We start from the raw sequence: 15,525 nt of genomic DNA, 5'->3' as shown, positions 1-15,525 counted from the left end.
TCTATAACCTCCACATCCCAAAATGGTAGGAAGTTCTTTTACAAGTTTATCTCCCTCTTCTTTTCTTACCCAAGAATAAAAGTCTCCTTCACTGCTCAAAAAAATTAAAATTCAAATTATAAAAAAAGAGGTGATTCTGTGACCTTCAGACCTCCTTCAAGTTATCTAAGTTAAAGGAAGGGAGAAAGCCATGGGAATATCTACAATGAGAGTAGCGTAGGCTGGAGGGATGCTAGGGCAAGGATTAGAAAGGGAGCAAATGTTTGATGCCTTAGAGAAGCAGAAGGCTGATATAATAATTAAATTAAATATGAAGAGCGTTATAGAAGGGCTCAGAGTGAAAGAGCCAAATAATAAGTGCCCACCTCATAGGCCACCATGAGTGTTTTATTTTTGTTTTCTCTTGTTCTTTTGTTTGGGCCATTTTCTGATTGTTATAAAAAGCCTTTGGTGGCTTTGCCTGAAAACAGATAGAATCTGATTCACATTTAAAAAGATGATTTTTGCCTGCTATATGAAGAGCAAATTCATACATTGAAAGTAAAAGTGGGAAGTAAGTTGGAAAGCTATACAAGCGGTCCAGGAAAGAGTTGAAGGTGGAGCAGAGAAGCAACAGGTAGGAAGCCAAGAGTTTGCTGATGCCATCAAGACAATGGATTTGCTGATGGAATTCTGCTGTTAGGACATCTAACATATACAGACAAGTAATTAAAAAGTTGTAGTTAGGAAGTTTCAGAATGCTATATTAAAGCCAGAATTAAAGCAATAATTAATATTTTATATAAAATCATTTCTATGTAACAGAAAAAAATACCTTTGTAAAGCCACCCACTTTTTTAATAGAAAAAATCAAATTATACCAAAATAACTTTAGAAACTGAATTATCCGGTCCTTTCTTTCATCTCAGGCTATTTCTTAACATCTTAAGGAAACAGAATCACAGAAACAATAGCTTCGGTAAAACTGCCTGTATGCAGATGTGCTAGGCATGCAATTTAAGGTCACAACCATGATGAATAATTTGGCCAGAAGTTATGTTTGGAAAAGTGAGAATTCTCTGGGTTACTATTGACTGTTTACCACCATGTCTAGATTGGTGATTTTTTTTTTTCTATATGCAGAGGTGAAATGCTCGGTTCACCCTCCTCACCAGCACCCTCTATTACCTGGCCCTTGTTCCCCTGCCCTTTTCAATGTACCCTGTCCACACATCTCTTGTCTCATCACCATCCCAGTGGTTTGTTGTGGGTGGGGTTGGGAGTGGGAATATTTCCTTCTTTATATTGGATATAAGTGTACATAGTAATAAAGAGCATAGGTTTTGGAGCTGAGGGGTAATGGGTTAGAATTCTACTCTCTGGTTATGATTTGACTGAGTTTGGGGCAGTATTTTTAATATTTCTGAGACTTATTGTGCTCATCTAAAAAATATGATTCATAACCTCCAGTGAGATCAACTGAGATTATGAATGTAGAGAGCAAGTGTAAAGCTTAAGAATATAGTAAATGCTTAATAAATGATAGTCCTTATAATTACAGCTTCATTTCCTCTTGTACATCTTTAGGCAGTTATTTTAATATTTTTAATATAATATTTAAGATCAAAGGTATTACAGTCATATCTTTACTATGGATTAGCTTTGTAACCTTGGACATATTCTGAATCTTGTTCTCTTTTTCGTTTCCTTAGCCATAAATTGGTTAAAATAAAAATACTAGTTTCATTAGCTTGTAGTAAAGATTGAAGAGCATAAAGCATATAAAAAAATATGAAGGCACAGTACTTAGCACTAATAAGTCCTTTTTCATAAGCCAAATATTGTAAGTAATATTTTCTCAACTTATTTCAAAATTATAGTTAAAATCAAAGGATTATGCTTAGCTTTTCTATTTTCATTGTTTCACAATCTGGTAAATATACATAATTTGAACCAGGTAATTGTGGTTCAAATTACCTGGTTGATTTTTTTTAATCCATCAATCATAAATGAAGGAGAGGTTTAGATATTGTCTACTTAATTATCTATGTGGGTAAGCACATTGGTTTATTCAACTCCCAAAATGAAATCCAGTTACATAGTTTGCCTTTCTGGGAAACAGAAAATAACCAGATAATTTTCAACTCTTTCTTTTTGGGTTGTTTACTGTTTTGTCCTGATATATTGTCTTTCTCTCTTTACTTAAGCTTTCTTTTCATTTCTTTTCAAATGTACTGCTTCTAAAATCTAGTTCTCCATCAGTTTTCCCCTAGTAAGCAGTTAAGTATAAGCAACTCATAAGGAATGAATTATTTAATTTTCAAATAAAACTTGCAGGGGTTTGTTTTATTTTGATTTTTTTTCTTGTTAACCTTTGATATTATCCCCATTACTATTATTCTCTGTACTGTCTTCAAGTTGGTAATCTTTAGCAAATAACTCATAAGTCAAGACAAACACTATGGGTCTGATGGTGTAAAAGTGATCTTTTTTTGTATATCAATGCTGGTAACATCGAATTTGTTGTTGGCATTAATCCATGAATAAGCCCAAGCCCATCCTGTAAACTTTACCTTGTTATGTTAGTGGGGCCTTTCTTTCATTTTATAGCTGGCTTAAGTCCTGCTGAGATTCAGCAGTTATGGAAAGAAGTGACTGGAGTCCACAGTATGGAAGACAATGGCATTAAGCATGGAGGGCTGGACCTCACTACCAACAGTTCCTCCTCGACTACCTCCTCCACCACTTCCAAAGCATCACCACCAGTCACGCATCATTCCATCGTGAATGGACAGTCTTCAGTTCTAAATGCAAGGAGAGACAGGTAAATCTCATTTGTTGCCTTCCATATTTACCTATCACCAGATTTTATTTCTACCCCTGATGAAGCTAAAAATAATGATTTATTCTTAACAGAGACAAAGCATATTAGAACAAGTTAAAAAGAAATCATTAAACTGTTTATTTTATGTATATTTTTTATTATTAAAAAGTGCAATTCAAAAGGCAGCATTCTGATAGATGTAGTTGGGGAGTTTACCTGAGGAAATTTAATTTTTCATAAGTGCAGGTGGCATGAATTCTGTCAATACACTTTTGTGACTAAGAAGTTGTGATTAACCTGATTGCTAAAGAACATTTTACCATTTTTGAAGCTAAAATCTAGTTTTTTAATTTCAAATAATTAAAGCTGCATACATACTCATCCCCCTTAATACAGGTTTTAAACATGTACTTAGAAGTTAGAGAATATATTTACACAAATATATAAGCACAAGCCTAATAAACCAGAAGGCAGAAAATGTAGTTTGCCGTTTTTTATACTTGTGGTGTACTGGAATTTGTAAATACATAAAGTGGATATTTGGTAATTATCTGAATAAATTCAACTAAACATCATAAAGAAAAGTTATTTGCCTTCAATTAACAATATTAAATAAGTGTATGTTAGATAATTTTTTGACTTAGTGTTTTATTTTAGGTGTGTAAAATCTGTTTTTGTAAAGGGAGCATACAAGTAGTTTGATCCATCTATTTATTCAGGCATATCACTAACTAATCATGTCCTTTCAAGTGATTTACATAAGTACATAAGTTAAAATATTGCTCAAAGGTTCCATTCCATCTGTCTAAGGTGTTCCTTGAGTTCTTTATATGACCATTTTTCTGATGACTCTAGGTCCTCCTGAATATTTATGAAATATGATATGTCAAGAGCTTTGTAATGTTGTGAACAACCAATAAAAAAAATATTGCTCAAAATGAAAAGTCTCCTTTTAAGTGAAGGAAATTCAATATAGGATTTCATTAGGGAGTGACTTAAGCTCATATATAGTTGCAAGCATCATGTAAGTGTGGTGGATTGATGTTATTCTGTTATGTAATATGAATGTATCGTCCTTGCTGCAACAAATTCTGTCATAAAACTTTTTTTCAAAGAAATGTATATTTAATTACAGCATAATTTAAAAATAGAATCCATAATTTGGTGTGAAGTTGCTGGCCTTAATTTAAGTATCATGGAAAATATTTCATGTTAGCTTTTATCATTATAAAATGGTATGCCTCTGAATGCTTTCATGCTGTTGTTTTAATTGAGATTAATTTGATGATTACATACTTCAGAAGTTGGTTCATTTCTCTAGGATCTCTTCATCAGATATAATACTCACTTATCGAAAGTCTGCAATAATTATATAAGGATATAGCTAACAAATACTGTCCCATAGTACAAGTTTTTCAAATCAAGTGTAGGATTATATATGGTTCACACATAAATATTAAGCAATTTAAATTATCCTAAAGGTTTCTGTCTTTTGAAAAGGAGCATTTCAAAAGTCTTATGACTCTCTGATTGCTTTCTTGAAAATAAATTTTTCCATTTGAACATATAAGAATATTTTTTTTTTGTATTTAGAGGTAAAATGTTATACTAAGGTCATATGGCAGGATTAGCATATGATATTATACAGTCCTCTTAGTTTTTCATCCTTTATTAACAGTCATCTTTGGCTCTATTTCTCCTCTAATTGGAACATCATCTAGCCTTGGCAGTTGAACTATTCAATAGAACGATTAAATTTTTCTGACTGCTCTGAGCTGAATTGACCTGTTTTGACCTGTTTGTCACTGATCGTAACCTGACAGGCGCTAGCAGCCTGCAACGATTATGGCTTTTTGAGATGAATCTGACGTCCTATTCTTTTGCTACAGCTCGTCACATGAGGAGACTGGGGCCTCTCACACTCTCTACGGCCATGGAGTTTGCAAATGGCCAGGCTGTGAAAGCATTTGTGAAGATTTTGGACAATTTTTAAAGTAGGTTTTTAACTCTTCTGGTGGGGAGGGCAGTGTGAATTATATGGGAGTTCCAGGTATGTTGTTATAAATGAACAAAAGAAGAAGAATGAAAAGATCTATCCTAAGGCATGTCAAGTTTTCTGTGTGTGTATTCCAACAAGTGGACTGGCAAAGTCAGTCTAAGGGGGGGACACCTCATCTTCATCTTTCATGAAAATATCTTATAGGCCATTCAGTAAGATTTTTGAATGAATGGAAAATATTAGCCTAGTGTTAAGTAGGAGACCTGGATGTAGATAGGATTCTCTTACATTTTCCATTTCTAATGAAAATTCAAGTTAATATGTGCCTAGTCATAAAATCTTTCTATGATTAAATAAATAGCATATTTTGCAGGTTTATTTGTTTAGACACAGATTTTATATTCCCTACTTTGAAGAATGATATTTAAGAACAAGAATTTTAAAAAATGAAAGTTAATGGTGTCTAAAATCTAAAGAAATTACTACATTTCATTTGCGTCGTTACTTTTTGCCCTCAGAAACATAAAGAAACATGTGGCTATGTATTTGTATTATAGTTTACATGGCCTTTCTAGCTTAAAATCAAAATTTTGTGTATGCATAACTTCTTAATACAATCACATTTTGTTTTTTTAAAAAATCCTTAAGGGGTCTTCTTCAAATGAGAATATTCATCTTTTATGAAGCATTTTCAATGCATGATTCTCCTATATGAGAGATCTAAACGGAGAGCTACAGATAGGTTTATGGAGATGAGTAACTTCACAGGCTGAGACTCTTATGTTGTCATGGTGCAGCTAACAGGGTGAATGAACTGTTTCATGCTTCATCAACAATTAAGTTAATTAGCTCATTTGAAATTGCACTGCTTTGTTGCCAGGATGTTGGCAGAAACATCAAAAAGATGTGTTTACAAATGGTAGATGGACTACAGAGTATAGAGAAAAGCACCTTAACAACAAGGCACAAGTACTTGGCATCATAATAACTTTATACTGAATTACAGTCAGACTTCCACAAAGATTTTTTAACCTTTCATCGTTTCTGACCAATTAAGAGAAAATTTGCTTCATATACCACAATGGCTCTTTGTAAATGGCCGTAAATGAAAATTTGCACTTCTTATATACCAGGACAGTGGTGAGCTGCCATTTTGTTGTGCATGAAGCTCATTGTACTATTCCAAGCAAAGAAAATGTTTACAAATGTTAGGTGATTTTGCTTAAGTTTTTTCCTCCTTAAAAAAAAAAAATGTCAAAGATGGAATATAGGGGTGTAAATTATTTTAAACACTAATTTCACATTTCTTCTTTTTAATATTTCAGTCCTTATCAATGTATTATTGATTCTCATTGAGATTATTTAAGGACTATTGCTATTATTTCTTAGGAATGCCAACTTAAGCCATATAATGACCTTCTTGGGAAAGGGGCTCCAAATAGTTCTTTCTGAAGAATTTTAAACATACATCTTGAGGGAAAAAAAAATGTATATTTTTCCTGCACTATGATTTGCTTTGTGACACATGGAGAGGAACAATTTTATTGATCTCAAATATTTATCATTTTCATTACTAACAAGCAGATGAGTATGAACTCTCATTTTATCTTCTATGTTTCTTTTTCATATTCATGCCAGGATTTTTAATTTTTTTAAGAAAAACTGAAGAAATTACAATTAAAAAAGCATTTCCTTTCAATTAAATATCAACTTTGGTTTCAAAGACTGACCATTTTTCCAACCCATTAACTTTACAGGGATGACAGGACTAATGATAGTAGATTTTAAGGTCTTTCTTTTAGTCCATTTTGTTATGATATGCCTTAGATTTTCTAATTCAAAGATCTGTGATAAATTCTGTTATCAGAACTAATGTCAGGCTACTGTACTGAAATAAAATATTAATTAGACATATTTTTTCCACATTGGTACTGTCTTTTCCTTAAAGATGTGAAAAAAAAATCAGGAGAAATAAAACAATGCATTTTATAATTGAATGAACTTTTCTTCAGTAACTGTGTGTGATGTAAAATGGAGTTATCCTCACCTGCTTACATTTCCTCAGAAGATTTTGCTTTTCTTTTGTCATAAAGGAGAGAGTTGAGTTTGGGGGGTGGGGGTAGGTGGCAGGCAAGTCAAAAACCTGGAAAGGTCTTTAGGACCCAGTTTCCCTTCCCTGTTCATCATTCTCACAAATTTTTATATCCAGAGTCTACTATAAAGGTTTTTAAGACATGTTATGTAGTGAATTGGTTTTAAAATGCACTAAAAATAAAATTGACAGCTTTAGCTTTAATTTGATATTAGACAACTTATCCATTGTGGTTTTTTTTTGGGGGGGGGGGAAGGAAACAATCCATTATCTCTGCTTAGCCTACATATGCTAAATAACAAAGGACATCAGAAAATGTAATAATATTCTCAAATTACCTTTCTGACTTTACGCCTCCAAACTGTAGCATCTATTTTTGCCTAGCACCAAAGATAGACAGATAGTTGCTTATGTCAGATATAAGGGGTTTTATACATAAGCAAGTATAAAATAGTCATAAATGTACATATAGTCATTCTTATTATTAGGTAGTATATACCTAGGATGTACCTACATGTATTCTCATAAAGCTATTGAGGTATTCTTTTCTATTGAATAAAAAATTAAGATTGAGATAGAAGTGATTATTTATAGTAATAAAACAAAAACAGAAAATAAAAGATGAAGATTCAAGTCCAAGCTAAAACATTTAGGAAAAATTTTGAACTTCACTATAAAGTAGGTGTTGATAGAAGCTAACCAGTTTTCTGACCAGTAATTGAGGATCTCACTAGATCACTAAAAGCACTTAATACTACTTCTTCATTACTGTCTTATAAATGTCAAAGTGTAATAATGTCTGACAAAATTTTAGTGTAGTTTGCCTGCAAAATTAATTATCATTCCATTGGACCTAAGTCAGCTTGAATGTAGATGGATTGACTTTCAGAGCTTGAGCCAAAAGGTTTACAATATAGCATTCCAGTTAGCAGACAAGTGTTCTTGAAGCTGCATGTGCAGACGCCAGCAAACAAAACATGATCTGAGATACAAAGATGGGAAATTCTCTTTTAAGAAAAGCAGAAGGGGTAGTGTCCATAAAAAAATCCATATAAATATCAGTATAGTAAAGATGTCAATTAGTTGATGAACATGAATGAATTTTGTTCCAAGTTAAATGTTTAAAGCATGATACTATATAAAGACTGGTAGAAAAGGCAGTGAAAACAGAATAGTTTATTTAACAGAAATTTGTTTTTGTTTTTCTTATATCTGACTACTCTAAAAAATTATGCTCTTACTTAGTGTGTATTGTCTATTTCTTTGTCTTTGACTAGGCAGCATGGCTACAAAATTATGACCTCAAGAAGGCATTCTTTGAACTTGTCAGAATGTTGTTTCTTTTGGTGACAGTGCCCCCATCTCTCAAAACTAAGGCATCTCACATAATCAGCTAAATGAATAGTGACAGCTAACATTTTGTATTTAAACTCCTGTCAGTGTTTAAACATAAAAAGCTTGATGCAAAATAAATCAAACACCAGTGATATGCAAGTGAAACATTTTGTTAAAACAGTCTCTGACATACTTGGATTTAAATCTGATCCCTTTTTAGCTTATAGAATGCTATAACTTTAAATGAATTTGAAAAATCTAGAGGTTAAAATTGAATTGCTAATCTGGAATGTATATAATTGAAGTTACCATGTGCATTCATAACCATAATAGCTTCATTAAAGAGAATTGTGCATCAAATAAATTGGAAGGATCCTTTCCTACTTTTTGTCTTCCTGAAATGCTCACTTAATTGTTTTTAGAAAGACTTTTGCCTATTTACGTCTTTTCCTAGTTCACACTACCTACCTAGCACGCAGGTTCAATGCAGTTCTGAAAGAACGTCAGTCGACCACATCATTTATTCCATTTTGAAAACAAAAATCAATATACCTATAAAGTGACCCATAAATTAGAACTGGCTCACACGATGTTTGTTCAGTGCTGCCTTTCTGAAGGCCCCCTTTGCATTTTTTCTTCACCTCTCTGTTTGAACTGCAGTCTCGGTAAGAGGCTCATTAGGGGACATTAGGGACTGGAGCTAACCAGAATTCCAGAGCTTGCTTTGCTCTTATTAATGCATAGTAGAGTAGAATGCATTTAAATATTTCATAGGCATTCAGTAATTTGTGTGTAATCGCCTTGTTAGCAGACCAGTAGAAGTAGAACAGGCCTGTGAAATGGTGTTAGTGATTGCATGGGTAATTTACAGACCTTTGCCATCAGAAAGAGTATTATTGTTGGCTAGTATGAAGCTGTGAAATAGAACTAGCAATAAGAAAAAAAAAAGAAAAGAAACTTAATAAAGGTTTTGTAACAAGCATCTTCAGGGATAACAACCCCACTTGGTCCTTTTGAAGCAGCCATAATTTATGACATAGGCAATATATCAAATGCATAAGATAGTATTATGGAGCATTCATATGAAAAGGGTATTTGCAACATTAGTTCCAACTTCCTGCAAGGGACATGATTAAATGATTAATGAAATGTCCCTTTGCATATGCATTTTGAAACAGCAATTAGGCACTGACTGAGAAAATCCACCAATCCTCTCATTTTTCAGTATTATCTCATTCTTGATTTATAAATCATAGAGAATTTTTGAACAGCAATATGTAGTACCTGAGATAGTTATAAAAACATAAAAGAGAATAATCTGGGCACAAAATAGTCATAAATACATAAATTCATAATTTAATGTTAATACTTAGCCTATTTATTTAGTCTTATTACATTGTATTTATATCCGACACTATTTCTGTACTTTGATTGGCATAATTAAGTAGGGGGAATGAATAGGCACTATTATTTTACATATCACTGGTAAACAATAGCGAGGAAAGGAGAAGGGAGATGTGGCAGAGGTATGTATGTGTTTTTCAAGTTCTCAGTAATCCACTGGAGGCTGTTCTATAAATGATCATTGAAGGGCTGCAAGCTAGCCTATAATTACAGGAAAGAAAGTGGCAGCTCTGGCATTTCATAACTATGTGTCCTCGAAAAGTGCTTTGTGAGTTTGTCACCAATGATAATTTAGATAGAGGCTCATTACTGAACATCACAACACTTTAAAAACCTTTCGCCTTCATACAGGAGAATAAAGGACTATTTTAATGGCAAGGTTCTTTTGTGTTCCACTGAAAAATTCAATCAAGACAAAACCTCATTGACTATTATTGTAGTCTACAGTCTCTATTCTAATAAAAGCTGCATAGATAAATTGAATAGGTCTCTAAGACCCAAGTATATAATGCAAACATTTTGTACTTTTTTTTTGGTTCTTTAAATATAAGATAATGATTATCACTCAGAAGTAAACAAGTATAAAAAACCTTTTAAAAAAGTGATTTCATGCAAAAATAAACATGTTAGGCTGAATATACCTTTTTTTGTGAAACTGGATCTTCTTATCCTGTTTGCTCTATTTATACCCTTATCTTTGTTTATAGCTGAGGCAGTTTTTAAAATATGCATTCTTTAGACTGATTGTGGGATAAATTATTTGTGTTCCCCAAGAGAAGCATAGTGAAAAAATTCTTTAAAAAATACAACAATATTAAACCTTAAGAATACAACGGGTTATTATATTACATTGTTAGGAAATTGTCTCATTGTTCATTAAAGTTTGGAGATAAAAATTCTGAAAAACAATTTTTACATCTTGTCTTCTGAGTTAGGAATTAGTTGCACTTTATACTATGAGCTAACCTCTGGTTGACTTTAACATTCCATCGCTTCTTTTGAGAGTACCAGTGAATTTTAGTTTTCTTTGCAATTAGATTCATAACAGAACCTGCCGGAGCGGAGCTTAGAGCAGACAGGTGGAGGGGAAGTGCCTCTCCTGAGCTCTAGCCACACAACTCCAGCATGACCTGTTCCACCTCGCTATTTTGGTTCACAGTTTCTCTTCAACCAAGACTGACAATTATGCTGAGAAACAGGGAGGTTTTGTTGTTATGATCAATGAGGGGATATTAAAACAAACTTGTCTAATTTATCCAGGTATGGGAAAGAAAGGAGCAAAGGTTTATAATTACTGAACCTAGATCTGCTGACAAATAAGCCTGCTTATTCAAAAATTAGTTATTTCTCAGTGAAACCTCTTTAAATTCTTCTTCATATATATTAAATATATGTATGTCTACATATTTCTGTTTCATTATTAACTTCAAGATATGTAGATAAACAATTTGAGCACAAAATGTATTTGTTGATTATACTCAATACTATAATGAACTTTTTGGACCCTATCATTCTAAATGATACTTGAGCTCATGTAGGTAAATTAGTGAATTCTTAGATTCGTGAATATTTTGTTAGATACTACGCTGTTTAGTACATTGATGAGAACATCTCAAATTGCTGCCTTAGTTCACTTCTTGTTGAAATAAACACACCAAAAGACATTGAATTGCATGAAGCTTACTGTTTTAATCTGGGAAGTAATCATATAAATTATATATTTCAAATTACAAAGTACATATTGTTGAGTCTTTTTGTGTTCATTGGAGATGCTACTCTACTAAATTGCTTTTGGTTTGTTAACATACCTTTCATACCTTCAAAGAGACATTTTATACACTGAGTTGTAGTGTAATAATAATATCAACAATAGATTAATAAATATTCAAGATTAGAGTAAGATCATTAGGATCAACTTTCACTGTTTTTGTGTAAGTTAGAATAGATGTCTCCCAATTAAGACTCTAGACATGGGATATTAATCTTATAATTCTGATTATAAGAATCTTCAATATACTTTACTTATTAATAACAACAAATTATCTTTCAGCGTATCAGTGTTTCCATTAGATGCCATCCTGACATAACTCACCATCACATCCTGGTGAAATACCATGTTGCTCACTAAAAAACATAATAGGAACAACACTTTTAACAACCAACCACTTGAAGAGTTTCAATATTGTATTGCATAATTTCACTAAATGTATGAGTATATTGAACTTTTTCTTCTGTAGTTTCAAGGCATTCTACTTGCCCACCACAGAGGAACATATGAGTTCAACGTAGTGACATAGTGCCTTTTAAGAGAAGCATATACTGCCAAGGAAGGCATCATATGATGTACTGTTTTGTGTCTTGTGTTTGCATAGGCACCTTAACAATGAACATGCATTGGATGACCGAAGCACTGCCCAATGTCGAGTGCAAATGCAGGTGGTACAACAGCTAGAAATACAGGTTTGTCAAATGCTCACTTAATGGACTCCTTTCTCAGAATCCTGGTGTGTTCATTCAAGTACTGAACAGATGCCGCATCTTGTAGGCTACATCTTATTATCTCAGAAACAGTGACTGATTGAGAAATGTGGAATTTCAGGTTGTTTTTTTACAATGGCAAGAACTGATAACTCAGGATGGATTGCTATACTACGAAGTAATTATCACTTAGGCCTGTATAATCTTTAGGCCACATTCTCTACATTTGGCTATTTCAAAACTGTCAGATTTATGTTTTTCCTCATACAGTTTGGACCAAATCCCCAGCAAGGTAGGATTATATTACAGAGATGGTTTTTCCATGAATTCATCTTGATTCCCATCCCCCCCCAGAGGATTTTATATTTTAGCAAAAGACTAGCCTTCAAAGTTTTATGTCTGTCACGCCCTGAAAGAGAACTTCCTTTCTGCTTCAAATGTATTTGTAATTTTAAAACTTACAGAAATTCTCACTATTTTGTCTTTGTCTAGAATAATGATGTATATCACAGAGGTAATAAATAAATTATGTAAATGCAGCCGTTTTATGTTTAAAAACTTTTTCTGTTAATATTGAAACAGAATTTGGCCAAAAATAAAGAGAATTTTCAAAACTGATCAGAAAGCAATTATATCTCACTTTGGCTATATTTTATAAACCTTTCAAGACTTCCTCTAATATTGTATCATAAAGATTACTTTTTCTCAAACTAATACTTTGATCTAATTAAACAGGCATTTTTTTTTCCCGCACTGTTTACTACTTCTTAAATTGTTTCAAACTCACTGTTGTTGCTTTCTTCCAGAAAAAAAAAAAAAAAAAAAAAAAACTAAAAACTATTTTCTTGTGAGTTGTAAAATTATCAAGGACACATAAAAGGCATCATCACTGTTGTAATGTAAAAAGCTTTTTGTAAACCTGTTTACCATTTATGAAAGGTGGATAAAACATAAGAGTTCAGCTGATGACAGTCTGCAGTGTGACCAATTACGCCTCTCTATCTTTTTTTTTCTGCCGTGTCTGACTGATGGAAAAGTAAGGTCCGTCAGTTGTAATGAGACCCAGTGCAAGTGTAGATGCCGACTCCGTGGCAGAGTTCAGCGTTTCACACTGCCTGGTCTCTGTCACTCTATTGAATTAGATTGATGATGGCAGATTGCAGGGGGCACTAACTGGACCTCAGTGGGAATGCATGAAGTGTGTAGACAATCCTGGCAGGCACTTCGCTTTGAGAACCCTTCACCCCTTCACAGCTGTTGGCACTAGTCCATTGCTAACAGTGTCCACAGGACTTTAAAGAGACACCATGGGCCTTCTAATTTATGGTTTCGGTAACTTGTTACTGTCGAGGCAACTGTGACCTCAATTCTCTTATTGACAAAAAGATGAAGTGTTATTTGTTTTCTCTGACCTTTTAACATAAGGAAAGCTATAAAAGTTTCCCCCCCCTCCATAGCTAAAGTTGCATTTCCTCCTAGATAAGTTCCTACTGACACAGACTTTTATATGCAGGAATCATTACTCTGAGACAAGCTCAATGATAAGATGTATCACTGCAATAAAATAGCTGTATCAGTCATTTCTAAAATGCTTCTGATCTCACTCTTTCTTAACAGCTTTCTAAAGAACGGGAACGTCTTCAAGCAATGATGACCCACTTGCACATGCGACCCTCAGAGCCCAAACCATCTCCCAAACCTGTAAGTGCATATTGCTTTATAAACAGTAAATAGCTCTACCGAGGTAACAGACTAAGAAAATGAACAATTTAGTGACAGTTAGAAAACAATGAGTGTGATGAAAAATATGGCAATAAAATGAAAGTAAAATGCAATCTCTTGTCAAATTGTATGTTTCTTTTAAAGTAATGCTATCTTTTACAAAATCTATCCAATCTACACCATGGGTGACACTAAACAAAGTACACCTATCAGTGCTCAAATCACTGCCTTGAGGCTGGAGCCAGAGAGAATATCTTTCTGTGATAGGTTTACAGATATTAAAAGGAAATCCACTTTGAGCCACCTGAAAAGCAGTAACAGTACCAATCATAAATAGGAAGGTATGTGGTGTTCCGACAAAGACTTAGATCAATCATAAGATACATATAAATAGATTTTTTTATCAAATATTTTGTCAAAGTGTCATGGTACTTTTACGGTCAATTTTGTCCTATTTCTTTGGTGGTTATTTCAGTTAAGATGTATTTCACATATTGATATGCTTTACTGTATATTATACGTAATGTTAATTCAGAGAGCTCATCACAAAAGGGAAATGGGTGATTATGGAAAATAAAAACTGCAGTTTCCTTCAAGAATATATGAGGTTTAAGCTCCACCTGATAATATAGTCAGATACACAGACTGTGGAAAAGAATATACTTTGTTATCTCACCCAGCTAATGTTTGCACAGAAACTTAGAGTAATCAACTGGGTAACTCTAGTTTAATGAAAGTTTGTAGGATACTTTTTAATAAGGCCCCTGTATAGCCTGATGACTAGCGATTGCCAGCCTTGCTTCTTCCTCTGTTTTTGTGAAAAAGGACATTTGGTTTTGTATTGGGGAAGGTGACAGAAGATAGAGTGTATTGTCTGGTTTTCTCCTAGTGTCTCAGTATGTTTCACCAATTAATATTATTCAAAATTATCTTTTTGCATAGAGGCTGTATTTGATTAAACTCTGCTAAGGTATTTCTGCAAAGCCTTTCCTTTGTAGTGTATTTATCTGTAGGGCTCTGTAAACACATACTTCATAGAAAGCAAGAGACATGTCTTTTTAAATCTGACATACAATTTTTTAACTTTAGAATGTTTGTTTTTTAATAAAAAAAAACTTTTGAGAATTTTTAATCTGTATATATAACTTTCTTTTCAATAAGATTTTCCCCCCTCATTCCTTTTATAGTATAATGTAGATAATCACAAGACAGAATAATTGTCTCATAAATCCATCAGGAATCTGCAGCTTGTTCTTTTCCAATTAATTATTCAATCAGTAAATTTTTAAAAACTCCAGCAGCATGGTTACATCTACACTAATAAAGAATTTTCAGCCTATAATCCAAAACAGAACCTGAATGAATAATGTAATTGAAGTATTACATTACATAAACCACACATGAAAGAATTGCTAATTGCGTTTGATGGTGGGCAATTAATACAGAATCTTAGATGAGCGATTTAAAATGAAACCACAGTTTAAAGTTCCCTTTGGAACTAGCGATATCTGAAGTGGGAAACTGTACTACTGGCCTCAAATTGGTTTGAAAGAAAAGTGGTCAATACTCACACCCCTCAAAAAAACCCTAAAATTTATACACTGTACAAAAGAAGCTTCAAAATTGATATGATAGTAGAGATTTATGGTCTCATGTGCAGTGGCTCAGTTGAGACGGCCCACACATTTGATA

The 15,525-nt window shown here is 33.2% G+C and overlaps 1 protein-coding gene across 1 annotated transcript in view; it reads left to right on the top strand.

Moving 5' to 3' along the window:
- The window catches only part of FOXP2 (forkhead box P2), a 561,440-nt gene that overhangs the window by 510,754 nt on the left and 35,161 nt on the right, over positions 1-15,525 (top strand). Inside the window, exons 11-14 of the mRNA XM_081286102.1 lie at positions 2,590-2,803; positions 4,693-4,797; positions 12,006-12,093; positions 13,729-13,812. Of these exons, the coding sequence (XP_081142228.1) occupies positions 2,590-2,803; positions 4,693-4,797; positions 12,006-12,093; positions 13,729-13,812 (491 nt within the window). The remainder of the gene's footprint in view (positions 1-2,589; positions 2,804-4,692; positions 4,798-12,005; positions 12,094-13,728; positions 13,813-15,525) is intronic.

Source organism: Spermophilus citellus (genome assembly GCF_964194105.1).
Source record: "Spermophilus citellus genome assembly, chromosome: 3".
Taxonomy (NCBI): Eukaryota; Metazoa; Chordata; class Mammalia; order Rodentia; family Sciuridae; genus Spermophilus; species Spermophilus citellus.
The sequence above is the reverse complement of the archived record's forward strand: the minus strand, read 5'-3'. Positions and strand labels throughout refer to the sequence as shown.